This window comes from Oncorhynchus tshawytscha, linkage group LG21 (assembly GCF_018296145.1).
Source record: "Oncorhynchus tshawytscha isolate Ot180627B linkage group LG21, Otsh_v2.0, whole genome shotgun sequence".
Taxonomy (NCBI): Eukaryota; Metazoa; Chordata; class Actinopteri; order Salmoniformes; family Salmonidae; genus Oncorhynchus; species Oncorhynchus tshawytscha.
In genome coordinates, this window is record NC_056449.1 from 43,316,295 (window position 1) to 43,342,142 (window position 25,848).

Sequence of the window (25,848 nt, forward strand, 5' to 3'; positions counted from 1 at the left end):
CCTCCAATGTATTTGGAGAAGGTGTTGAAAGCTATACAATTAACATTAAATTAAGGTTCACCCCTGAATGACAGGAAGGAAGTTCTTCATTTTGCATTTGTTTGTACCTGACTGTCACTGACTGTCACTGTGCCTCTACTCTTTCCGCCCCTGTTGCCCCAAGGTTTCAGGGGAACATAAAACCAAACAAAACTAAAACCATAAATGTTCGATTTTCTTTTCAGTGCATTAATTTCCTTAACTTTTATTTTGATTCTGATATTGACAAAATATAACCGGTGCCCAAAGTCATCCATGCTCTATTTACGTGAAACATGTAGGCAATCGCATGCATGTGACCAATAGGGACCTGACCCATCATCAACACGCTGTTTATAACAAACTCAGAACACGTGACAGCAAAACGAATGGGGAGGACTTTGAAAAGAAACTCGAATCGGTGACATGTTTACTGGTTGCTCAGGAGGGAAAGGGGAAGTCAAGATCTGCGGAAGACGTTTGACTTAGTTGTGGAAACTACTGTAGATCAATAGAAAGGAGTGTATACTGCAAGTGTTGCGTTAGTTTTATGTGTGCCAAACAGGTGCTGTGATATTATAATTTTATGACCATTTGAAACAGTGTAAACAATACTAAACACGTTGTGGCGAAATCTGCACGGAGCCTTCACCGTGCACTGCCACTTTAAGAGCGCATGAGCAGTCAGGAAGGAGGAAATAAAGAGAGCTCATTCAGCTCTTTGGGGAGGAGCTCTTGGGTGGCGCGACAGTTTGATTGTGTGTGCTGTGCTGCAGAAGTTTTGTTTTCAGCATGTGTAGTTTCTAAAGTATTTAACTCAATCATCGGCGTGGTTGTTTTCGTTTGGGCCCGTTATGGATCGCATGAATTAGTAGCAACATTGTTGCGAAGCTTTAACATACAAACCAACAAACCATCGGACGGTCAGACAGTACACCTGCACGCCTGAAGACCACAGCTAAGATCTCTTGTTCTCTTTCTCTTTGTCTCTTCCCTCTATCGTTCCAGTGCTTTACCCTGCAACAGACTCTCTATTTTTCCAATGCACTTCCCATTGAAGTTCATTAGAGCTGGACTATTATTGCCCTGCCAGAAGTATTTGGATGGACATTTTAGTTAAAAGGGAGGTTGCTTGCAAGTTGTGCATTGTTATGTGAACTGTATTGAGGCTAATGACATGTGGCCGAGAAGATTGTGGACATTTTGTTGTGTCTATGAACACCCCCCACATTCATACACTCTGCACTCCTCCACTGGACGATAATACAGATTACTGCAAATCCCCTGTTGATGACTGGGTTCTTTCTTGTATGAAGTTGCTGTTCAATTGCTCTGCCATTATTAGTATTATTATTATTATTGTATGAGGTATTCTTGGTGGGGTTACCCCTGTGCTGTGATGTGGGTTTTATATGGTGTGTATTCCCTTTTCTCTACACTGGCTATCTGGTAAACAGGCTACACTCTAGGCAGTCTTTTCTGCTGATGTGTGTGGGTCTGGTAGTGGTACTCTCTCTATTCTACTCTTTTCCTTTCGGCATGGTTAATACCTGCCTGGTGCCCAAACAAAATAATTCTTTACCCCTCTAATAAATACAGCTACAACGTGTATCAGAGAGTCTGTTCTATCAGGGGGGGATGAAAACTGTTGCATGTATTCGTGAATTGCGGTTTATTTTATTATTTAGGCAAATTATTCAAAGCTTTCTTTGTTATTTAATTTAAATTTTAGAAAATGCTTGATTGCATTTCAAAACATGAATATCTTATAAATGCTGCGTGAGGAGAGGGCTGGGGAGCTGAGGGCTGGGGAGCTGAGGGCTGGGGAGCTGAGGGCTGGGGAGCTGAGGGCTGGGGAGCTGAGGGCTGGGGGCTGGGGAGCTGAGGGCTGGGGGGAGGGCTGGGGAGCTGAGGGCTGGGGAGCTGGGGGCTGGGGAGCTGGGGCTGGGGGCTGGGGGCTGGGGGCTGGGGAGCTGAGGGCTGGGGAGCTGAGGGCTGGGGAGCTGGGGAGCTGAGGGCTGGGGGCTGAGGGCTGGGGAGCTGGGGGCTGGGGAGCTGAGGGCTGGGGGGCTGGGGAGCTGAGGGCTGGGGGCTGAGGAGCTGAGGGCTGGGGAGCTGGGGGCTGGGAGCTGGGAGCTGGGGGGGCTGGGGAGCTGAGGGCTGGGAGCTGAGGAGCTGAGGGCTGGGGAGCTGAGGGCTGGGGAGCTGAGGGCTGGGGAGCTGAGGGCTGGGAGCTGCGGGCTGGGGGGCTGGGGAGCTGAGGGCTGGGGAGCTGCGGGCTGGGAGCTGAGGGCTGGGGGGCTGGGGAGCTGAGGGCTGGGGAGCTGCGGGCTGAGGGCTGGGGAGCTGAGGGCTGGGGAGCTGAGGGCTGGGGAGCTGAGGGCTGGAGAGCTGCGGGCTGGAGGGCTGGGAGCTGAGGGCTGGGGAGCTGCGGGCTGGAGGGCTGGGAGCTGAGGGCTGGGAGCTGCGGGCTGAGGGCTGGGGAGCTGCGGGCTGGAGGGCTGGGGAGCTGAGGCTGGGGAGCTGAGGGCTGGGGAGCTGAGGGCTGGAGGGCTGGGGAGCTGAGGGCTGGGGAGCTGAGGGCTGGGGAGCTGAGGGCTGGGGAGCTGAGGGCTGGGGAGCTGAGGGCTGGGGAGCTGAGGGCTGGGGAGCTGAGGGCTGGGGAGCTGAGGGCTGGGGAGCTGAGGGCTGGGGAGCTGACGGCTGTGTGACAAACAGGTGCTGCTAGATTACAATATCATTCTTCTGCCTGTTTGGAACACTAAATAAGTAATCTGTCTGTTCTAACAAAAATAAATTGTGAAGCCTTTTTATTTGATTTAACTAGGCAAGTCCTTTAAGAACACCTTTTTATTTACGGCCTTACCGGGGAACAGTGGGTTTAACCACCTTGTTCAAGGGGCAGAACGGCAGATTTTTCTTTTACCTTCTCAGCTCAAGGATTCGATCTTGCAACCTTTTCAGGATACTGGCCCGAAGCTCTCATCGCTAGACTACCTGCCACCCCTTATTACAGCATAGCAGAGATTAAAAACAGACCAATCTGTGAAATTATTTAGTCCGTCACGTTGCATGAAGCTTGGTGCTCACAGAATCAGTAGGCTATTAAACAAAGGCAACCGAAGCAAGATCGGTCTTTTTTTCAGTAGAGATATATATTGGATGATTTATAAAGCCAGGCACATTTAACAGTTAGGTTATTGATTATAGACCCAATTAACTTGGTTTCCTCTATCCACAATTAGGCCAGGGCTGTTTCCTCGTCTCTTCTGCTGCCTCCTCCGCGTTGTTCTCTATCTCAATATGCTGGTTTATTTAGTAATTATAGGAAAGAAAGCAGCAATTCAACGGTGCACTGAAGATTGTTTCAGAACCAGGGACAGCGACTGTTTCCAACGTGGGAGAAAGTGCTTGGTTATATACATACAAAGACTTTCTCCATGATATAACCAATATACAATTTCAGTGTCACATTCTTTAAAGTGATGGACTGTGTCATCCCTGTGGCCTCCGCAATGGTTTAGTCCACTGAGACAGGCGTGAATCAGACAGGTGCCCTGACATTTTTTTTTTCTAGTGATTGCTCAACTGAAAAAAATCTTGGGCGACCAAACAATCAACCAGTCGACTAAATGGGGTCAGCCCTAGGTCTTATGTAGCAAAATTGGAATGTTGTTTTTTTTTTTGTACATTGTATAAAAGTAGAGAGAGAGAGAGAGAAATGGTTTATCATACATTGCAGTTGAGGAACAATGAGAAGGTAATTATACTTTAAAAGTCGATAAACTTGTAACCCCACATTTTGAGAAAATGGCCCTTGAATGTTTTGGTACAGCTACTGGAGAGCTCTTCCTTGTCGACGCCCATTCAGCATCGTTCACAGCCTCCTAATCCTTAGCCCCACCCACCTCATTAAGGATTCACATGTGAGGCCATGTGCTAAACAGAGTGAGGTAGTGTAGTAAACAACCAAAGATTTCGAGACTAAAGGTGGTGAAAATAGTAGCAAAAAGTAGTTTATCTAGTCCTTGGCCTATATCATAATCTGACTTTGGTGCAGGTCATGTTGTTCTTCACAATGCAAAGTGTATTTGTCAGGTGAACAGGATACAGATGGTGTAAACAGTGAAATGAAATGGTTACTCTCATAGTAGCAATAAAAAAATTGTGTCCAGATGAAAATATTGTATTCATATTATATAACTATTAGATGATTCTTACCCAGACACAGTTGTTTAAATTGATGGGTCATGTGAAAGAAATGCTATAATCACCTCCCAGCCACATCAAGCTAGGTGGATGAGTCACTACTGTCTAGACATGTTCATTAAATACAATAGTTGGCTGTAATCACCTCCCAGCCACATCTAGCTAAGTGGATGGGTCATGTAATCATCTGGCAAAGTGGAGTCTTTTGTTTAGACATGTAGCTAGCTAGCTAAACAATGATTGTCATAGCTAGCCACCATACATGAATCTGCAGGTAGGTTCAATGTTAGCTAGCTAGCTAGCTAACATTAGGTTGTAACTAGCAATGCAAAATTGCTGTCTGATATACAACGAATATTACTACGCAGATCATACGCGTAACGTTAGCTAGCGAGCTAGCAGGCTGACGTTCCCTAGCAACCTAACAGTAAGCCTTAACTTGCAGTGAAAATGACTTTGTGATGAAATTAGAAATGTATAATGTCTGAAAATGTAGCTAGCCTCTTTCCCGGTGAACATGGATGAACGCTTCACTGGAACCATTTAACTCCGTTCTGTTTTGTAGATACAGTTGGTTTGGCCCACTTTGTGTCAAGTCACTCCGGTTCACACTGACCGTAGTAGTCCGTCACAACCTTTTCCCACTGATCTTTGTCTTTGGCGCCTGATTTATAATAACAAGGCAGCAATGTTGTTGAGAGCAGTTATTCAGTTATACCCTGTGGTCAATCTGCTGCATGTTATTCAGTTTTACCCTGTGGTCAATCTGCTGCATGTTATTCAGTTATACCCTGTGGTCAATCTGCTGCATGTTATTCAGTTATACCCTGTGGTCAATCTGCTGCATGTTATTCAGTTATACCCTGTGGTCAATCTGCTGCATGTTATTCAGTTATACCCTGTGGTCAATCTGCTGCATGTTATTCAGGTATACCCTGTGGTCAATCTGCTGCATGTTATTCAGGTTATGGTCAATCTGCTGCATGTTATTCAGTTATACCCTGTGGTCAATCTGCTGCATGTTATTCAGGTATACCCTGTGGTCAACTGCATGTTATTCATGGTCAATCTGCTGCATGTTATTCAGTTATACCCTGTGGTCAATCTGCTGCATGTTATTCAGTTATACCCTGTGGTCAATCTGCTGCATGTTATTCAGTTATACCCTGTGGTCAATCTGCTGCATGTTATTCAGTTATACCCTGTGGTCAATCTGCTGCATGTTATTCAGTTATACCCTGTGGTCAATCTGCTGCATGTTATTCAGTTATACCCTGTGGTCAATCTGCTGCATGTTATTCAGTTATACCCTGTGGTCAATCTGCTGCATGTTATTCAGTTATACCCTGTGGTCAATCTGCTGCATGTTATTCAGTTATACCCTGTGGTCAATCTGCTGCATGTTATTCAGTTATACCCTGTGGTCAATCTGCTGCATGTTATTCAGTTATACCCTGTGGTCAATCTGCTGCATGTTATTCAGTATACCCTGTGGTCAATCTGCTGCATGTTATTCAGTTATACCCTGTGGTCAATCTGCTGCATGTTATTCAGTTATACCCTGTGGTCAATCTGCTGCATGTTATTCAGTTATACCCTGTGGTCAATCTGCTGCATGTTATTCAGTTTACCCTGTGGTCAATCTGCTGCATGTTATTCAGTTATACCCTGTGGTCAATCTCTGCATGTTATTCAGTTATACCCTGTGGTCAATCTGCTGCATGTTATTCAGTTATACCCTGTTCACCACATGGTCAATCTGCTGCATGTTATTCAGTTATACCCTGTGGTCAATCTGCTGCATGTTATTCAGTTATACCCTGTGGTCAATCTGCTGCATGTTATTCAGTTATACCCTGTGGTCAATCTGCTGCATGTTATTCAGTTATACCCTGTTCACCACATGGTCAATCTGCTGCATGGTATACCCTGTTCACCACATGGTCAATCTGCTGCATGTTATTCAGTTATACCCTGTGGTCAATCTGCTGCATGTTATTCAGGTATACCCTGTGGTCAATCTGCTGCATGTTATTCAGGTATACCCTGTGGTCAATCTGCTGCATGTTATTCAGTTATACCCTGTGGTCAATCTGCTGCATGGTCAATACCCTGGTCAATCTGCTGCATGTTATTCAGGTATACCCTGTGGTCAATCTGCTGCATGTTATTCAGTTATACCCTGTGGTCAATCTGCTGCATGTTATTCAGTATACCCTGTGGTCAATCTGCTGCATGTTATTCCTGTTCACCACATGGTCAATCTGCTGCATGGTATACCCTGTTCACCACATGGTCAATCTGCTGCATGTTATTCAGGTATACCCTGTTCACCACATGGTCAATCTGCTGCATGGTATACCCTGTTCACCACATGGTCAATCTGCTGCATGGTATACCCTGTTCACCACATGGTCAATCTGCTGGATGTACAACAGTCACCCGGCTGTGGCCTTGTCCTGCTCTGAAGCCTTTACCCCCCGAGGCTCCATCATGTTGCACTTGACTTCTACAGTTCCAACTATTAACGTTCAAGTTCCCTCTCTCCCTTTTCCCTTTTACAGGAGGTTTCCCAAGCATTCCTAGAGAGCCAGGTATTCCCCACCTTCAGATACAGTACAGTAACACTCAGGCTGCAGCCCAAACACCAACCTATGCCCTATTATAGTTGTGCTACTTTTGACCCAGAGCTTTAGAGACCCTTTTTTTTACCTTTGTGCCCGAGTCAACAGTAGTGCACGATATAGAGAATTTGGGACGTAGCCTGAGACATTGGCTAAAGCCAGACACATAGGATCATATGAACTCCGTGTCCCTCTGATCAGTGAGGGTGGTGGTGGGAAACATTACAGGTGGAAATACAGGTTGTCTCTAACTGCTGATCTGGGGTCAGATAGAATGTGCTCCCAAATGGCACCCTAATGCCGATAATAATGCATTACGTTGACCAAGGGCCCCTTGGGGTCATTTTGGGATGTATCTATATGGTTATACTGTATAATATTCCCAAGGTTAAGTAAGTTATCTGATCCTAGAGCTGTGGTTAAGAGGACAACTTCTACCTCAAGCACTGGCTAACCTTGTCTCCTCTCTATCTCCTCCTCCCCCTACCTCTCCCCTCGTCCCCTCCCCCTACCTCTCCCCTCGTCCCCTCCCCCTACCTCTCCCCTCGTCCCCTCCCCCTACCTCTCCCCTCGTCCCCTCCCCCTACCTCTCCCCTCGTCCCCTCCCCCTACCTCTCCCCTCGTCCCTCCCCCTACCTCTCCCCTCGTCCCCTCCCCCTACCTCTCCCCTCGTCCCCCCCCCTACCTCCCTCCCCCTACCTCTCCCTCCCCCTCCTCTCCCTCCCCCTACCCTCCCCTCCCCCCCTCTCCCCTACCTCTCCCCTCCCCCTACCTCTCCCCTCCCCCTACCTCTCCCCTCCCCACCCTCCCCTCCCCCTACCTCTCCCCTCCCCCTACCTCTCCCCCTCCCCCTACCTCTCCCCTCGTCCCTCCCCCTACCTCTCCCCTCGTCCCCTCCCCCTACCTCTCCCCTCTCCCCCCTCGTCCCCTCCCCCCCCTACCTCCCCTCCCCCTCGTCCCCTCTCCCCTCCTCCCCTCCCCCTACCCCCTCCCCCTACCTCTCCCCTCCTCCCCTCCCCCTACCTCTCCCCTCCTCCCCTCCCCCTACCTCTCCCTCCTCCCCTCCCCCTACCTCTCCCCTCCTCCCCTCCCCCTCCTCCCCTCCCCCCTCCCCCTACCTCTCCCCTCGTCCCTCCCCCTACCTCTCCCTCGTCCCCTCCCCCTACCTCTCCCTCCCCCTACCTCTCCCTCCCCCTACCCTCCTCCCCCTACCTCTCCCCTCCCCCTACCTCTCCCCTCCCCCTACCTCTCCCCTCCCCCTACCTCTCCCCTCCCCCTACCTCTCCCCTCGTCCCCTCCCCCTACCTCTCCCTCGTCTCCCCCCTACGTCTCCCCTCGTCCCCCCTACGTCTCCCCTCGTCCCCCCCCCACCTCTCCCCTCCCCTCCCCCCCCTCCCCTCGTCCTCCCCCTACCTCTCCCCTCGTCCCTCCCCCCTACCTCTCCCCTCGTCCCCTCCCCCTACCTCTCCCCTCGTCCCCTCCCCCTACCTCTCCCCTCGTCCCCCTACCTCTCCCCTCGTCTCCCCCTACCCTCCCCCTACCTCTCCCCTCGTCCCCTCGTCCCTCGTCCCCCTACCCTCCCCTCCCTCCTCCCCCTACCTCTCCCCTCGTCCCCCTACCTCCCCATCCCCCCTACCTCTCCCCTCCTCCCCCTACCTCTCCCCTCTCCCCCCCCTACGTCTCCCCTCCCCCTACCTCTCCCTCGTCCCCCCTACCTCTCCCCTCGTCCCCTCCCCCTACCTCTCCCCTCGTCTCCCCCTACCTCTCCCCTCGTCTCCCCCTACCTCTCCCCTCGTCTCCCCCTCGTCTCCCCTCGTCCCCCTACCTCTCCCCTCGTCCCCCTCCCTCTCCCTCCAGGTGGACAGTGCCATGTCTCTGATCCAGGCAGCTAAGAACCTGATGAATACGGTGGTGTCCACGGTCAAGGCGAGCTACGTGGCCTCCACTAAGTACCAGAAGTCCATGGCCATGCAGTCCCTCAACATGCCTGCTATCTCCTGGAAGATGAAGGCCCCAGAGAAGAAACCCCTGGTCAAGAGAGAGAAACAGGAAGATGGATCCAACAACAAGGTAATGTCAATCATGTTGTTTAAAGCTGTTGTCATCTCAAAGGGGGAACGGCTCCACTAGAGGTGAGAGGTGAAATTCTTGGACCGGTGCCAGATGGACGAAAACGAAAGCATTTGCCAAGAATGTTTTCATTAATGAGTCGTTGTTTGAAGTATCGTCTTTGTATAATCTCAAACGGACGTGGTAGTTTCCCCACTAACGATTCCAGCTTTAATCACTTGTATAATCCTCTTGTCGGTGTCCATCGACAGATTTACATAGTCCTGGACTTAAAAAGCTCAATGTGGAGTGTCATTCCAGGACTCGGCTTCATCTGTTTCTGGGAAACCAGCCTTTATGTTTCTCATATAACCTACCAGTCGTTTTTTTATTGATGGCCTGTAAGGAGATTTAATGACGTAAGACACATTTCTATGAAAACAGACATTTTTAAAATACAATCTTCTCTTCTCCTTTTTTTTTTTTTAGGTCAAGAGGTCATCCCAAAAGAAGCACATCAACCCTGTCCAGGCCCTCAGCGAGTTCAAAGCCATGGATAGCATCTAGAGATGGAGCAGTCCGTTGGTCAGGGGTGGTGAGAGGAGGTGGAGCTACAGGGTTGGGGATAGCGAGCCAGTTGGATGTTTTTTTTTGTCTTGTCACAAAAATAGAAAGAGTGAGAAAATAAGATTAAGAATTGTTTAGAAACCATTCCTCCTTTCCTTTCCCTGGTCTACCCGTCTGGTTTGACCTGATGTCTCTATACAGACTCACTAAGGTGGACCACTGAGCTCTCTCTCCTCTAACAGTCTTGTTTTTTCAATCAAACGACTGCATCCTGATTGCTCTGTTTCTATCCTACCGTATGACGTCTCTGGTGGGAGAACAAAGCAAAAGGACCTTTTCCCCATATACCTTGTTTTGATTTATTCCAATGTTGGTATGAGAAGGATGGTTTCCATTGATACTGTAAGATTTCATTCTGACAACGAATCATTTTTTGACCCCTGACCCTCTACCCCTAACCTGTGATGTGAGATGCCCCTGTGTATTTTATAGAAATTGTGTGACCAGTGGGCGGGTATTGGAGGGTATTCCACTGTGTGCCATATATAATAGTGTTGATCAGATGGGTCTTTCCACTCTGAACCGTCTCTATTGTCTCATTACTCTGGTGAAGCTTTGGTTTACGTTTTTTTTTAAAACAAGTTGATTTTCCATCTCGATGTGTTCTGTCTAATAAAAGTTTGATATTTTAGTGTCGTATCACTTCATACTTATTATACACTGGGTGGTTTCAACCCTGAATGCTGATTGGCTGAAAGCTGTTTGTATATCAGACCGTATACCACAGTTATGAAAAATACATGTATTTTTACTGCTCTAATTGGTAACCAGTTTATAATATCAATAAGACACCTCGGGGGTTTGTGGTATACGGCCAATGTACCACGGCTAAGGGCTGTATCCAGGCACTCTGCGTTGTGTCGTACTTAAGAACAGTATATTGACCATAGACCACACCCCCGGGTCTGATTGCTATTGTAACCCTGAATAGTCATTATTGAGTGTTTTAAGTTCAGTAAATCTGTTTCTGTTGTCCTCTTTGACATTTAGAACTGTAAATGTTTTAGTTAATAAAAAATTATTCTGTGATTTAAAAACATAAATCGGGACAAGTTCTTCCAGTTTAAAAGTATTTTGTAAGGCGTTCCAAGATGATGGCGCAGAGTACATAACAGCCCTTTTACCAAATTCAGTTCGGACATTTGGAACAGTTAGCAGGATAAAGAGTAGTTTTAAATAGTGTGGATGAGGTGTTGTTTTTCCCTGTCGTTACCCCCCAGGTTTTAAAGAGTAGTCTGGATGAGGTGTTTTCCTGTCGTTACCCCCAGGTTTTAAAGAGTAGTCTGGATGAGGTGTTTTCCCTGTCGTTACCCCCCAGGTTTTAAAGAGTAGTCTGGATGAGGTGTTTTCCCTGTCGTTACCCCCAGGTTTTAAAGAGTAGTCTGGATGAGGTGTTTTCCCTGTCGTTACCCCCAGGTTTTAAAGAGTAGTCTGGATGAGGTGTTTTCCCTGTCGTTACCCCCAGGTTTTAAAGAGTAGTCTGGATGAGGTGTTTTCCTGTCGTTACCCCCCAGGTTTTAAAGAGTAGTCTGGATAAGGTGTTTTCCTGTCGTTACCCCCCAGGTTTTAAAGAGTAGTCTGGATGAGGTGTTTTCCTGTCGTTACCCCCAGGTTTTAAAGAGTAGTCTGGATGAGGTGTTTTCCCTGTCGTTACCCCCAGGTTTTAAAGAGTAGTCTGGATGAGGTGTTTTCCCTGTCGTTACCCCCAGGTTTTAAAGAGTAGTCTGGATGAGGTGTTTTCCTGTCGTTACCCCCCAGGTTTTAAAGAGTAGTCTGGATGAGGTGTTTTCCCTGTCGTTACCCCCCAGGTTTTAAAGAGTAGTCTGGATGAGGTGTTTTCCCTGTCGTTACCCCCCAGGTTTTAAAGAGTAGTCTGGATGAGGTGTTTTCCCTGTCGTTACCCCCCAGGTTTTAAAGAGTAGTCTGGATGAGGTGTTTTCCCTGTCGTTACCCCCAGGTTTTAAAGAGTAGTCTGGATAAGGTGTTTTCCCTGTCGTTACCCCCAGGTTTTAAAGAGTAGTCTGGATGAGGTGTTTTCCTGTCGTTACCCCCCAGGTTTTAAAGAGTAGTCTGGATAAGGTGTTTTCCCTGTCGTTACCCCCAGGTTTTAAAGAGTAGTCTGGATGAGGTGTTTTCCCTGTCGTTACCCCCAGGTTTTAAAGAGTAGTCTGGATGAGGTGTTTTCCTGTCGTTACCCCCAGGTTTTAAAGAGTAGTCTGGATGAGGTGTTTTCCCTGTCGTTACCCCCCAGGTTTTAAAGAGTAGTCTGGATGAGGTGTTTTCCCTGTCGTTACCCCCAGGTTTTAAAGAGTAGTCTGGATGAGGTGTTTTCCCTGTCGTTACCCCCAGGTTTTAAAGAGTAGTCTGGATGAGGTGTTTTCCTGTCGTTACCCCCCAGGTTTTAAAGAGTAGTCTGGATAAGGTGTTTTCCCTGTCGTTACCCCCAGGTTTTAAAGAGTAGTCTGGATGAGGTGTTTTCCCTGTCGTTACCCCCAGGTTTTAAAGAGTAGTCTGGATAAGGTGTTTTCCCTGTCGTTACCCCCCCAGGTTTTAAAGAGTAGTCTGGATGAGGTGTTTTCCCTGTCGTTACCCCCAGGTTTTAAAGAGTAGTCTGGATGAGGTGTTTTCTCTGTCGTTACCCCCCCAGGTTTTAAAGAGTAGTCTGGATGAGGTGTTGCGTGCCTCACTGTATGCAGCAAGCCAAAGCTAACAGAACAATCATTCTCTCCCAGCCTTCTGGTTCAATACATAACACAAGGGGACTTCACACACGGTCAATAAAAACCAATGAGCTGACACACCCTGCTCAGTCAGTGAGGTTATACAGGGGGTCTGGTGAATAGACCAGGCTGTAGAGGGGGTCTGGTGAATAGACCAGGCTGTAGAGGGGGTCTGGTGAATAGACCAGGCTGTAGAGGGGGTCTGGTGAATAGACCAGGCTGTAGAGGGGGTCTGGTGAATAGACCAGGCTGTAGAGGGGGTCTGGTGAATAGACCAGGCTGTAGAGGGGGTCTGGTGAATAGACCAGGCTGTAGAGGGGGTCTGGTGAATAGACCAGGCTGTAGAGGGGGTCTGGTGAATAGACCAGGCTGTAGAGGGGGTCTGGTGAATAGACCAGGCTGTAGAGGGGGTCTGGTGAATAGACCAGGCTGTAGAGGGGTCTGGTGAATAGACCAGGCTGTAGAGGGGGTCTGGTGAATAGACCAGGCTGTAGAGGGGGTCTGGTGAATAGACCAGGCTGTAGAGGGGGTCTGGTGAATAGACCAGGCTGTAGAGGGGGTCTGGTGAATAGACTAGGCTGTAGAGGGGGTCTGGTGAATAGACCAGGCTGTAGAGGGGGTCTGGTGAATAGACCAGGCTGTAGAGGGGGTCTGGTGAATAGAATAACTTTGTTCACCAGGGCATCCGGGCTCCATTGACTGTCAATGAGATACATCCTAAATGCCACCCTTGACCCTCTTCCCTATACAGTGCACTACTATAGACCCTCTTCCCTATATAGTGCACTACTATAGACCCTATTCCCTATATAGTGCACTATTATAGACCAGAGCCCTATTCCCTATATAGTGCACTACTATAGACCCTATTCCCTATATAGTGCACTACTATAGACCCTCTTCCCTATATAGTGCACTACTATAGACCCTCTTCCCTATACAGTGCACTACTATAGACCCTCTTCCCTATATAGTGCACTACTATAGACCCTATTCCCTATATAGTGCACTATTATAGACCAGAGCCCTATTCCCTATACAGTGCACTACTATAGACCCTCTTCCCTATATAGTGCACTACTATAGACCCTATTCCCTATATAGTGCACTATTATAGACCAGAGCCCTATTCCCTATATAGTGCACTACTATAGACCCTCTTCCCTATATAGTGCACTACTATAGACCCTCTTCCCTATACAGTGCACTACGAATGACCAGAGCCCTATTCCCTATACAGTGCACTACTATAGACCCTCTTCCCTATACAGTGGTACTACTATAGACCCTCTTCCCTATACAGTGGTACTACTATAGACCCTCTTCCCTATACAGTGGTACTACTATAGACCCTCTTCCCTATATAGTGGTAGACCCTCTTCCCTATACAGTGGTACTACTATAGACCCTCTTCCCTATACAGTGGTACTACTATAGACCCTCTTCCCTATACAGTGGTACTACTAGACCCTCTTCCCTATACAGACCCTCTTCCCTATATAGTGCACTACTATAGACCCTCTTCCCTATACAGTGCACTACTATTGACCCTCTTCCCTATATAGTGCACTACTATAGACCCTATTCCCTATATAGTGGTACTACTATAGACCCTATTCCCTATACAGTGCACTACTATAGACCCTCTTCCCTATACAGTGCACTACTATAGACCCTCTTCCCTTTACAGTGCACTACTATAGACCCTATTCCCTATATAGTGCACTACTATAGACCCTCTTCCCTATACAGTGCACTACTATAGACCCTCTTCCCTATATAGTGCACTACTATAGACCCTCTTCCCTATACAGTGCACTACTATAGACCCTCTTCCCTATATAGTGGTACTACTATAGACCCTATTCCTATATAGTGCACTACTATAGACCCTATTCCCTATACAGTGCACTACTATAGACCCTCTTCCCTATACAGTGCACTACTATAGACCCTCTTCCCTATACAGTGGCACTACTATAGACCCTATTCCCTATATAGTGCACTACTATAGACCCTCTTCCCTATACAGTGCACTACTATAGACCCTCTTCCCTATACAGTGCACTACTATAGACCCTCTTCCCTATACAGTGGTACTACTATAGACCCTCTTCCCTATATAGTGGCACTACTATAGACCCTCTTCCCTATATAGTGCACTACTATAGACCCTCTTCCCTATATAGTGCACTACGTCTGAGCAGAACTTTATAGGGTTGCCGTTTGGGCCACTGCCCAGGGGCTAAGCAGCTAGATAGTCTGATCAATAATCCTCCTCCTAGCTCTGCTGCTGAGGGGGGTGGGAGGGAGGAGGGAGGAGAGGGGGTGGGTGGTAGAGGGGGAGGGGGTGGGTGGTAGAGGGGGAGGGGGTGGGTGGTAGAGGGGAGAGAGGTGGAGGAGGGAGTAGAGGAGGTGGGTGGTAGAGGGGGAGAGAGGTGGAGGAGGGAGTAGAGGAGGTGGGTGGTAGAGGGGGAGAGAGGTGGAGGAGGGAGTAGAGGAGGTGGGTGGTAGAGGGGGGAGAGAGGTGGAGGAGGGAGTAGAGGAGGTGGGTGGTAGAGGGGGAGAGAGGTGGAGGAGGGAGTAGAGGAGGTGGGTGGTAGAGGAGGAGAGGGGTGGTGGAGGAGGGGGAAGAGAGAACTAGTGAGAAGCTTTTTCCATGAATCAGTTAAAGCAGTGGAAGGTAATGTGGAAGTGTTAGCTGTGATGTTAGCTTGTTGTTCCATCAGCATAGACAACATCCCATTCCAAGTGGAACACTAATTCCTTTATATTGCACGACTGGACGTGAATAGTGCTCTATATAGGGAATAGGGTCCCATTTGGGACTCATCCTAGATCATATAACAGCTCAGTACAGTATGTAGGTTGGGCAGTGTCGTGGGTTTATTTCTTTAAAACAGGGCCCCTTTGGGTCTTCATGCTGCGATGCTTCAGCTTGTTTCTAAACATAGAGGCAGGTCACGTAGGGGCACGAAAGCAGATGGACAGAATATTGGTTTGTGTTTTTAGCTTGTTTGAGTGTTACTTTGGGCTGCTGTGGTGTTATTTTTTGCAGTGGGTAGTAGAGACTATTAGATGGATGATTCTCGTTATGATACAAATCCCCCTTTTTGTGGTGAGAGAATAAACAGGACTCCCAAATGCCTTCCTATTCCCTAGGTAGTACACCTCCTTTGCACCAGGCAGCCGTAGGGAATCGGAAGGCATTTGGGACTGAAGTCAGGTTATATTTGCCGCGGACGTTGTTTTTAACTTTTGGTTTTTATTTGAGAACTAGGAGACCCTGTACTGCACCCTGTTTTACATATTCATGTTCCCAGCTTTCACTTCATCATGAATAAATGATTCCCTGTCGCCCGCCTGTCTGTCTCATTCTGCTACTGCCGTCTACTTTTCAAGTCGTCCGAGTTGAACTCACCTCTTGCCTGCTTCCCAAATGACAACAGTAGTGCACTAGTTGGGGGAAATAGGGTGACATTTTAGGAGGCACACTTCCCTTTGATTGTGTTCATGTATAGCTCCTGATTTTATGTCTAGTCTCTGTCACTACGTCTAATGACTTAAAATATAGTCAGGATTCTCTCCAGTACATCTACAACACTCCTGTCACTACGTCTAATGACTTAAAATATAGTCAGGATTCTCTCCAGTACATCTACAACACTCCTGTCACTACGTCTAATGACTTAAAATATAGTCAGGATTCTCTCAGTACATCTACAACACTCCTGTCACTACGTCTAATGACTTAAAATATAGTCAGGATTCTCTCCAGTACATCTACAACACTCCTGTCACTACGTCTAATGACTTAAAATATAGTCAGGATTCTCTCAGTACATCTACAACACTCCTGTCACTACGTCTAATGACTTAAAATATAGTCAGGATTCTCTCAGTACATCTACAACACTCCTGTCACTACAGGTTGTTGTAATAGGATTCTCTCAGTACATCTACAACACTCCTGTCACTACAGGTTGTTGTAATAGGATTCTCTCAGTACATCTACAACACTCCTGTCACTACGTCTAATGACTTAAAATATAGTCAGGATTCTCTCAGTACATCTACAACACTCCTGTCACTACAGGTTGTTGTAATAGGATTCTCTCAGTACATCTACAACACTCCTGTCACTACAGGCTGCTAAGACATTAACTTTTCTTTGCTATTCTAATGGGGAAGTTGTGTTTATTTTCAATGTCTATAGGTCTGTTGTACTGGAGGCTGTGTATCATGAGAAATGCTTATTCCCTATTTAGTGCACTAGGGCCCAGGGCCCACTTCACCAACAGTGATGGGTTTTTAACGATGCAGCTTTCCAACAACGGCTGAAGATGTTGGCGGCAGGTAGCCTAGTGGTTAGAGTTAACCAAAAGGTTGCTGGATCGAATCCCTGAGCTGACAAGGTAAAAAATTGGTTGTTCTGCCCACTGACAAGGCAGTTTAACTCACTTGTTCCTAGGCCGTCATTGTAAATAAGATTTTTTTTTTCTTAAACCGACTTGCCTGGTTAAAAATAAAGGTTACACATGTAACATGCGTTTCCCAGAACCCTCAGCGAGAATTGTCTTGAAGTGTGCCGTTTAGAGCGTTTGTCGACACCGATGGTAACGAAGGAAAGGGAGCGCTGCTCTCGGATCACATTTCTCCATTCAAATCTCACATTATTTTATAATTATTACACAATACTGATCAGGTCCTATTATCACCTATGGCTGCAAATATCGAGGAGGCTTATTCTTGTGCCCTCCTCACATTTATTTTTCACTGTATCACAGATTTGACACGTTGGGCTACACCATGAAATACACTGCTCAAAAAAAATAAAGGGAACACTTAAACAACACAATGTGACTCCAAGTCAATCACACTTCTGTGAAATCAAACTGTCCACTTAGGAAGCAACACTGATTGACAATAAATGTCACATGCTGTTGTGCAAATGGAATAGACAACAGGTGGAAATTATAGGCAATTAGCAAGACACCCCCAATAAAGGGGTGGTTCTGCAGGTGGTGACCACAGACCACTTCTCAGTTCCTATGCTTCCTGGCTGATGTTTTGGTCACTTTTGAATGCTGGCGGTGCTTTCACTCTAGTGGTAGCATGAGACGGAGTCTACAACCCATACAAGTGGCTCAGGTAGTGCAGCTCATCCAGGATGGCACATCAATGCGAGCTGTGGCAAGACTGTTTGCTGTGTCTGTCAGCGTAGTGTCCAGAGCATGGAGGCGCTACCAGGAGACAGGCCAGTACATCAGGAGACGTGGAGGAGGCCGTAGGAGGGCAACAACTCAGCAGCAGGACCGCTACCTCCGCCTTTGTGCAAGGAGGAGCACTGCCAGAACCCTGCAAAATGACCTCCAGCAGGCCACAAATGTGCATGTGTCTGCTCAAACGGTCAGAAACAGATTCCATGAGGGTGGTATGAGAGCCCGACAACCACAGGTGGGGGTTGTGCTTACAGCCCAACACCGTGCAGGACGTTTTTCATTTGCCAGAGAACATCAAGATTGGCAAATTCGCCACTGGCACCCTGTGCTCTTCACAGATGAAAGCAGGTTCACACTGAGCACATGTGACTAGCACAGTGACTATGGGTAACTAGCACTAGTCCTATGGGTAACTAACGCTATGGATATATCACCTTACCGCTATGGGTAACTAACCTTAATAAAATGGGTAACTAAGCCTAGCACTATGGTCATATGGGTAACTAGCCCTGTGGGTAACTAAACTTAACCCTATGGGTAACTAGCCCTAGCGCTATGTGTAACTAACCCTATGGGTAACTAGCCACTGGCCCTATGGGTAACTAGCACTATGGGTAACTAGCCCTGTGGGTAACTAACCCTAGCAGTATGGATAATTAACCCTAGCACCATGGGTAACTAGCCCTAGCACCATGGGTAACTACCCTAGCACCATGGGTAACTAGCCCTAGCACCAAGGGTAACTAGCCCTAGCACCATGGGTAACTAGCCCTAGCACCATGGGTAACTCACCCTAGCACCAAGGGTAACTAGCCCTAGCACCATGAGTAACTCACCCTAGCACCATGGGTAACTAGCCCTAGCACCATGGGTAACTACCCTAGCACCATGGGTACCTAACCCTAGCACCATGGGTAACTCGCCCTAGCACCATGGGTAACTAGACCTAGCACCATGGGTAACTAGCCCTAGCAATATGGGTAACTCACCCTAGCACCATGGGTAACTCACCCTAGCACCATGGGTAACTCACCATAGCACCATGGGTAACTAACCCGAGCACCATGGGTAACTCACCCTAGCAGTAAGGGTAACTAACCCTAGCACCATGGGTAACTCACCCTAGCACCATGGGTAACTAACCCTAGCAGTATGGGTAACTAGCCCTAGCACCATGGGTAACTCACCCTAGCACCATAGGTAACTCACCCTAGCACCATGGGTAACTCACCCTAGCACAATGGGTAACTCACCCTAGCACCATGGGTAACTCACCCTAGCAGTATGGGTAACTCGCCCTAGCACCATGGGTAACCCGCCCTAGCACCATGGGTAACTCGCCCTAGCACCATGGGTAACTCGCCCTAGCACCATGGGTAACTAGCCCTAGCAGTATGGGTAACTCACCCTAGCACCATGGGTAACTAACCCTAGCAGTATGGGTAACTCACCCTAGCCCGGTGGGTAACTCACCCCTAGCAGTATGGGTAACTACCCCTAGCACCATGGGTAACTCACCCTAGCAGTATGGGTAACTCACCCTAGCACCATGGGTAACTAACCCTAGCAGTATGGGTAACTCACCCTAGCATCATGGGTAACTAGCCCTAGCACCATGGGTAACTCGCCCTAGCACCATGGGTAACTCACCCTAGCACCATGGGTAACTAGCCCTAGCACCATGGGTAACTAGCCCTAGCACCATGGGTAACTAGCCCTAGCACCATGGGTAACTCACCCTAGCACCATGGGTAACTCACCCTAGCACCATGGGTAACTCACCCTAGCACCATGGGTAACTCACCCTAGCACCATGGGTAACTACCCCTAGCACCATGGGTAACTACCCTAGCACCATGGGTAACTCACCCTAGCAGTATGGGTAACTCACCCTAGCAGTATGGGTAACTCACCCTAGCCCTGTGGGTAACTCACCCTAGCAGTATGGGTAACTACCCCTAGCAATATGGGTAACTCGCCCTAGCACCATGGGTAACTAGCCCTAGCACCATGGATAACTCGCCCCTAGCACCATGGGTAACTCACCCTAGCAGTATGGGTAACTCACCCTAGCACCATGGGTAACTACCCTAGCACCATGGGTAACTCATGCTAGCACCATGGGTAACTAGCCCTAGCAGTATGGGTAACTCGCCCTAGCACCATGGGTAACTCACCCCTAGCAGTATGGGTAACTCACCCTAGCACCATGGGTAACTAACCCGAGCCCCGTGGGTAACTAGCCCTAGCACCATGGGTAACTCACCCTAGCACCATGGGTAACTATCCCTAGCACCATGGGTAACTAGCCCTAGCACCATGGGTAACTCGCCCTAGCAGTATGGGTAACTCACCCTAGCACCATGGGTAACTAACCCGAGCCCCGTGGGTAACTAGCCCTAGCACCATGGGTAACTCACCCTAGCACCATGGGTAACTATCCCTAGCACCATGGGTAACTAGCCCTAGCACCATGGGTAACTCACCCTAGCAGTATGGGTAACTCACCCTAGCACCATGGGTAACTAGCCCTAGCAGTATGGGTAACTCACCCTAGCACCATGGGTAACTCACCCTAGCAGTATGGGTAACTCACCCTAGCACCATGGGTAACTAACCCGAGCCCCGTGGGTAACTAGCCCTAGCACCATGGGTAACTCACCCTAGCACCATGGGTAACTATCCCTAGCACCATGGGTAACTAGCCCTAGCACCATGGGTAACTCGCCCTAGCAGTATGGGTAACTAGCCCTAGCAGTATGGGTAACTAGCCCTAGCACCATGGGTAACTAACCCTAGCACCATGGGTAACTCGCCCTAGCAGTATGGGTAACGCGCCCTAGCACCATGGGTAACTCACCCTAGCACCATGGGTAACTAGCCCTAGCAGTATGGGTAACTCGCCCTAGCACCATGGATAACTAGCCCTAGCACCATGGGTAACTATCCCTAGGACCATGGGTAACTCACCCTAGCACCAAGGGTAACTAGCCTAGCACCATGGGTAACTAACCCGAGCACCATGGGTAACTCACCCTAGCAGTAAGGGTAACTAACCCTAGCACCATGGGTAACTCACCCTAGCACCATGGGTAACTCACCCTAGCAGTATGGGTAACTCGCCCTAGCACCATGGGTAACTCACCCTAGCACCATGGGTAACTCAGCCCTAGCACCATGGGTAACTAGCCCTAGCACCATGGGTAACTAGCCCTAGCACCATGGGTAACTCGCCCTAGCACCATGGGTAACTCACCCTAGCACCATGGGTAACTAGCCCTAGCACCATGGGTAACTCACCATAGCACCATGGGTAACTAGCCCTAGCAGTATGGGTAACTCACCCTAGCACCATGGGTAACTCACCCTAGCAGTATGGGTAACTCACCCTAGCACCATGGGTAACTCACGCTAGCACCATGGGTAACTAGCCCTAGCAGTATGGGTAACTCACCCCTAGCAGTATGGGTAACTCGCCCTAGCACCATGGGTAACTCACCCTAGCAGTATGGGTAACTCACCCTAGCACCATGGGTAACTAACCTAGCAGAGCCCGTGGGTAACTAGCCCTAGCACCATGGGTAACTAGCCCTAGCACCATGGGTAACTCGCCCTCGCAGTATGGGTAACTAGCCCTAGCACCATGGGTAACTAACCTTAGCACCATGGGTAACTCGCCCTAGCAGTATGGGTAACGCGCCCTAGCACCATGGGTAACTCACCCTAGCACCATGGGTAACTCACCCTAGCAGTATGGGTAACTCGCCCTAGCACCATGGATAACTAGCCCTAGCACCATGGGTAACTATCCCTAGGACCATGGGTAACTCACCCTAGCACCAAGGGTAACTAGCCTAGCACCAAGGGTAACTAGCCCTAGCAGTATGGGTAACTCACCCTAGCAGTATGGGTAACTCACCCTAGCACCAAGGGTAACTTGCCCTAGCACCATGGGTAACTCGCCCTAGCACCATGGGTAACTAGCCCTAGCAGTATGGGTAACTCACCCTAGCAGTATGGGTAACTCGCGCTAGCACCATGGGTAACTAACCCGAGCACCATGGGTAACTCACCCTAGCAGTAAGGGTAACTAACCCTAGCACCATGGGTAACTCACCCTAGCACCATGGGTAACTCACCCTAGCAGTATGGGTAACTAGCCCTAGCACCATGGGTAACTCACCCTAGCACCATGGGTAACTCACCCTAGCACCATGGGTAACTCACCCTAGCAGTATGGGTAACTCGCCCTAGCACCATGGGTAACTAGCCCTAGCAGTATGGGTAACGCGCCCTAGCACCATGGGTAACTCACCCTAGCACCATGGGTAACTAGCCCTAGCAGTATGGGTAACTCACCCTAGCAGTATGGGTAACTCGCCCTAGCACCATGGATAACTAGCCCTAGCACCATGGGTAACTAGCCCTAGCAGTATGGGTAACTCACCCTAGCACCATGGGTAACTCACCCTAGCACCATGGGTAACTCACCCTAGCAGTATGGGTAACTAGCCCTAGCACCATGGGTAACTCACCCTAGCACCAAGGGTAACTAGCCCTAGCAGTATGGGTAACTCACCCTAGCAGTATGGGTAACTCACCCTAGCACCAAGGGTAACTTGCCCTAGCACCATGGGTAACTCACCCTAGCACCATGGGTAACTAGCCCTAGCAGTATGGGTAACTCGCGCTAGCACCATGTGTAACTAACCCGAGCACCATGGGTAACTCACCCTAGCAGTAAGGGTAACTAACCCTAGCACCATGGGTAACTCACCCTAGCACCATGGGTAACTCACCCTAGCAGCATGGGTAACTCACCCTAGCAGTATGGGTAACTAGCCCTAGCACCATGGGTAACTCACCCTAGCACCATGGGTAACTCACCCTAGCAGTATGGGTAACTCGCCCTAGCACCATGGGTAACTCACCCTAGCAGTATGGGTAACTCGCCCTAGCACCATGGGTAACTCACCCTAGCACCATGGGTAACTAGCCCTAGCACCATGGGTAACTAGCCCTAGCACCATGGGTAACTAGCCCTAGCACCATGGGTAACTAGCCCTAGCACCATGGGTAACTAGCCCTAGCACCATGGGTAACTCACCCTAGCACCATGGGTAACTCACCCTAGCACCATGGGTAACTCACCCCTAGCAGTATGGGTAACTCACCCTAGCACCAAGGGTAACTTGCCCTAGCACCATGGGTAACTAGCCCTAGCACCATGGGTAACTAGCCCTAGCACCATGGGTAACTCACCCTAGCACCATGGGTAACTCACCTAGCAGTATGGGTAACTCACCCTAGCACCATGGGTAACTAACCCTAGCAGTATGGGTAACTCACCCTAGCCCTGTGGGTAACTCACCCTAGCAGTATGGGTAACTACCCCTAGCAATATGGGTAACTCGCCCTAGCACCATGGGTAACTAGCCCTAGCACCATGGATAACTCGCCCTAGCACCATGGGTAACTCACCCTAGCAGTATGGGTAACTCACCCTAGCAGTATGGGTAACTACCCCTAGCAATATGGGTAACTCGCCCTAGCACCATGGGTAACTACCCCTAGCACCATGGGTAACTCACGCTAGCACCATGGGTAACTAGCCCTAGCAGTATGGGTAACTCACCCCTAGCAGTATGGGTAACTCACCCTAGCAGTATGGGTAACTCACCCTAGCACCATGGGTAACTAACCCGAGCCCCATGGGTAACTAGCCCTAGCACCATGGGTAACTAACCCGAGCCCCATGGGTAACTAGCCCTAGCACCATGGGTAACTAACCCGAGCCCCATGGGTAACTAGCCCTAGCACCATGGGTAACTAGCCCTAGCACCATGGGTAACTAGCCCTAGCACCATGGGTAACTCACCCTAGCACCATGGGTAACTCGCCCTAGCACCATGGGTAACTCGCCCTAGCAGTATGGGTAACTAGCCCTAGCACCATGGGTAACTAACCTAGCACCATGGGTAACTCGCCCTAGCAGTATGGGTAACGCGCCCTAGCACCATGGGTAACTCACCCTAGCACCATGGGTAACTAGCCCTAGCAGTATGGGTAACTCACCCTAGCAGTATGGGTAACTCGCCCTAGCACCATGGATAACTAGCCCTAGCACCATGGGTAACTATCCCTAGGACCATGGGTAACTCACCCTAGCACCAAGGGTAACTAGCCTAGCACCAAGGGTAACTAGCCCTAGCACCAAGGGTAACTAGCCTAGCACCAAGGGTAACTAGCCCTAGCAGTATGGGTAACTCACCCTAGCAGTATGGGTAACTCACCCTAGCACCAAGGGTAACTTGTCCTAGCACCATGGGTAACTCGCCCTAGCACCATGGGTAACTAGCCCTAGCAGTATGGGTAACTCACCCTAGCAGTATGGGTAACTCGCGCTAGCACCATGGGTAACTAACCCGAGCACCATGGGTAACTCACCCTAGCAGTAAGGGTAACTAACCCTAGCACCATGGGTAACTCACCCTAGCACCATGGGTAACTCACCCTAGCAGTATGGGTAACTAGCCCTAGCACCATGGGTAACTCACCCTAGCACCATGGGTAACTCACCCTAGCAGTATGGGTAACACGCCCTAGCACCATGGGTAACTCGCCTAGCAGTATCTACTGTAACGCGCCCTAGCACCATGGGTAACTCACCCTAGCACCATGGGTAACTAGCCCTAGCAGTATGGGTAACTCACCCTAGCAGTATGGGTAACTCGCCCTAGCACCATGGATAACTAGCCCTAGCACCATGGGTAACTAGCCCTAGCAGTATGGGTAACTCACCCTAGCACCATGGGTAACTCACCCTAGCACCATGGGTAACTCACCCTAGCAGTATGGGTAACTAGCCCTAGCACCATGGGTAACTCACCATAGCACCATGGGTAACTCACCCTAGCAGTAAGGGTAACTAACCCTAGCACCATGGGTAACTCACCCTAGCACCATGGGTAACTCACCCTAGCAGTATGGGTAACTAGCCCTAGCACCATGGGTAACTCACCCTAGCACCATGGGTAACTCACCCTAGCAGTATGGGTAACACGCCCTAGCACCATGGGTAACTCGCCCTAGCAGTATGGGTAACGCGCCCTAGCACCATGGGTAACTCACCCTAGCACCATGGGTAACTAGCCCTAGCAGTATGGGTAACTCACCCTAGCAGTATGGGTAACTCGCCCTAGCACCATGGATAACTAGCCCTAGCACCATGGGTAACTAGCCTAGCAGTATGGGTAACTCACCCTAGCACCATGGGTAACTCACCCTAGCACCATGGGTAACTCACCCTAGCAGTATGGGTAACTAGCCCTAGCACCATGGGTAACTCACCATAGCACCATGGGTAACTAGCCCTAGCAGTATGGGTAACTCACCCTAGCACCATGGGTAACTCACCCTAGCACCATGGGTAACTCACCCTAGCAGTATGGGTAACTAGCCCTAGCACCATGGGTAACTCACCCTAGCACCATGGGTAACTCACCCCTAGCAGTATGGGTAACTACCCTAGCAGTATGGGTAACTAACCCTAGCACCATGGGTAACTAGCCCTAGCACCATGGGTAACTAGCCCTAGCACCATTGGTAACTCTGCCCCTAGCACCATGGGTAACTAGCCCTAGCACCATGGGTAACTCGCCCCTAGCACCATGGGTAACTACCCCTAGCACCATGGGTAACTACCCATAGCACCATGGGTAACTCACCCTAGCACCATGGGTAACTCACCCTAGCACCATGGGTAACTCACCCTAGCACCATGGGTAACTCACCCTAGCACCATGGGTAACTAGCCCTAGCACCATGGGTAACTAGCCCTAGCACCATGGGTAACTAGCCCTAGCAGTATGGGTAACTCGCCCTAGCACCATGGATAACTAGCCCTAGCACCGTGGGTAACTAGCCCTAGCAGTATGGGGAACTCGCCCTAGCACCGTGGATAACTAGCCCTAGCACCGTGGGTAACTAGCCCTAGCACCGTGGGTAACTAGCCCTAGCACCGTGGGTAACTCACCCTAGCACCATGGGTAACTCACCCTAGCACCATGGGTAACTCACCCTAGCAGTATGGGTAACTAGCCCTAGCACCGTGGGTAACTACCCCATCACCTTGGGTAACTAGCCCTAGCACCGTGTGTAACTCACCCTAGTACCGTGTGTAACTCACCCTAGTACCGTGTGTAACTCACCCTAGTACCGTGTGTAACTCACCCTAGTACCATGTGTAACTCACCCTAGCAGTATGGGTAACTAGCCCTAGCACCAAGGGTAACTTGCCCTAGCACCATGGGTAACTAGCCCTAGCACCATGGGTAACTGGCCCTAGCACCATGGGTAACTCACGCTAGCACCATGGGT

The 25,848-nt window shown here is 49.4% G+C and overlaps 1 protein-coding gene and 1 long non-coding RNA gene across 2 annotated transcripts in view; both read left to right on the plus strand.

Annotated features, from left to right (window-relative positions):
* Positions 1–10,158, plus strand: part of LOC121838744 (catenin alpha-1-like) — a 211,900-nt gene extending 201,742 nt beyond the window's left edge. Inside the window, exons 17-19 of the mRNA XM_042303028.1 lie at positions 6,792–6,821; positions 8,709–8,921; positions 9,390–10,158. Coding sequence (XP_042158962.1) covers positions 6,792–6,821; positions 8,709–8,921; positions 9,390–9,467 — 321 coding nt within the window. The 3' untranslated portion in view covers positions 9,468–10,158. The remainder of the gene's footprint in view (positions 1–6,791; positions 6,822–8,708; positions 8,922–9,389) is intronic.
* On the plus strand, positions 2,669–5,850 carry LOC121840397. Its single transcript, XR_006079611.1, has 3 exons — positions 2,669–5,191; positions 5,222–5,257; positions 5,315–5,850. It is a non-coding gene; the product is annotated as an uncharacterized LOC121840397 (long non-coding RNA).
* Positions 10,159–25,848: the final 15,690 nt, after the last annotated feature.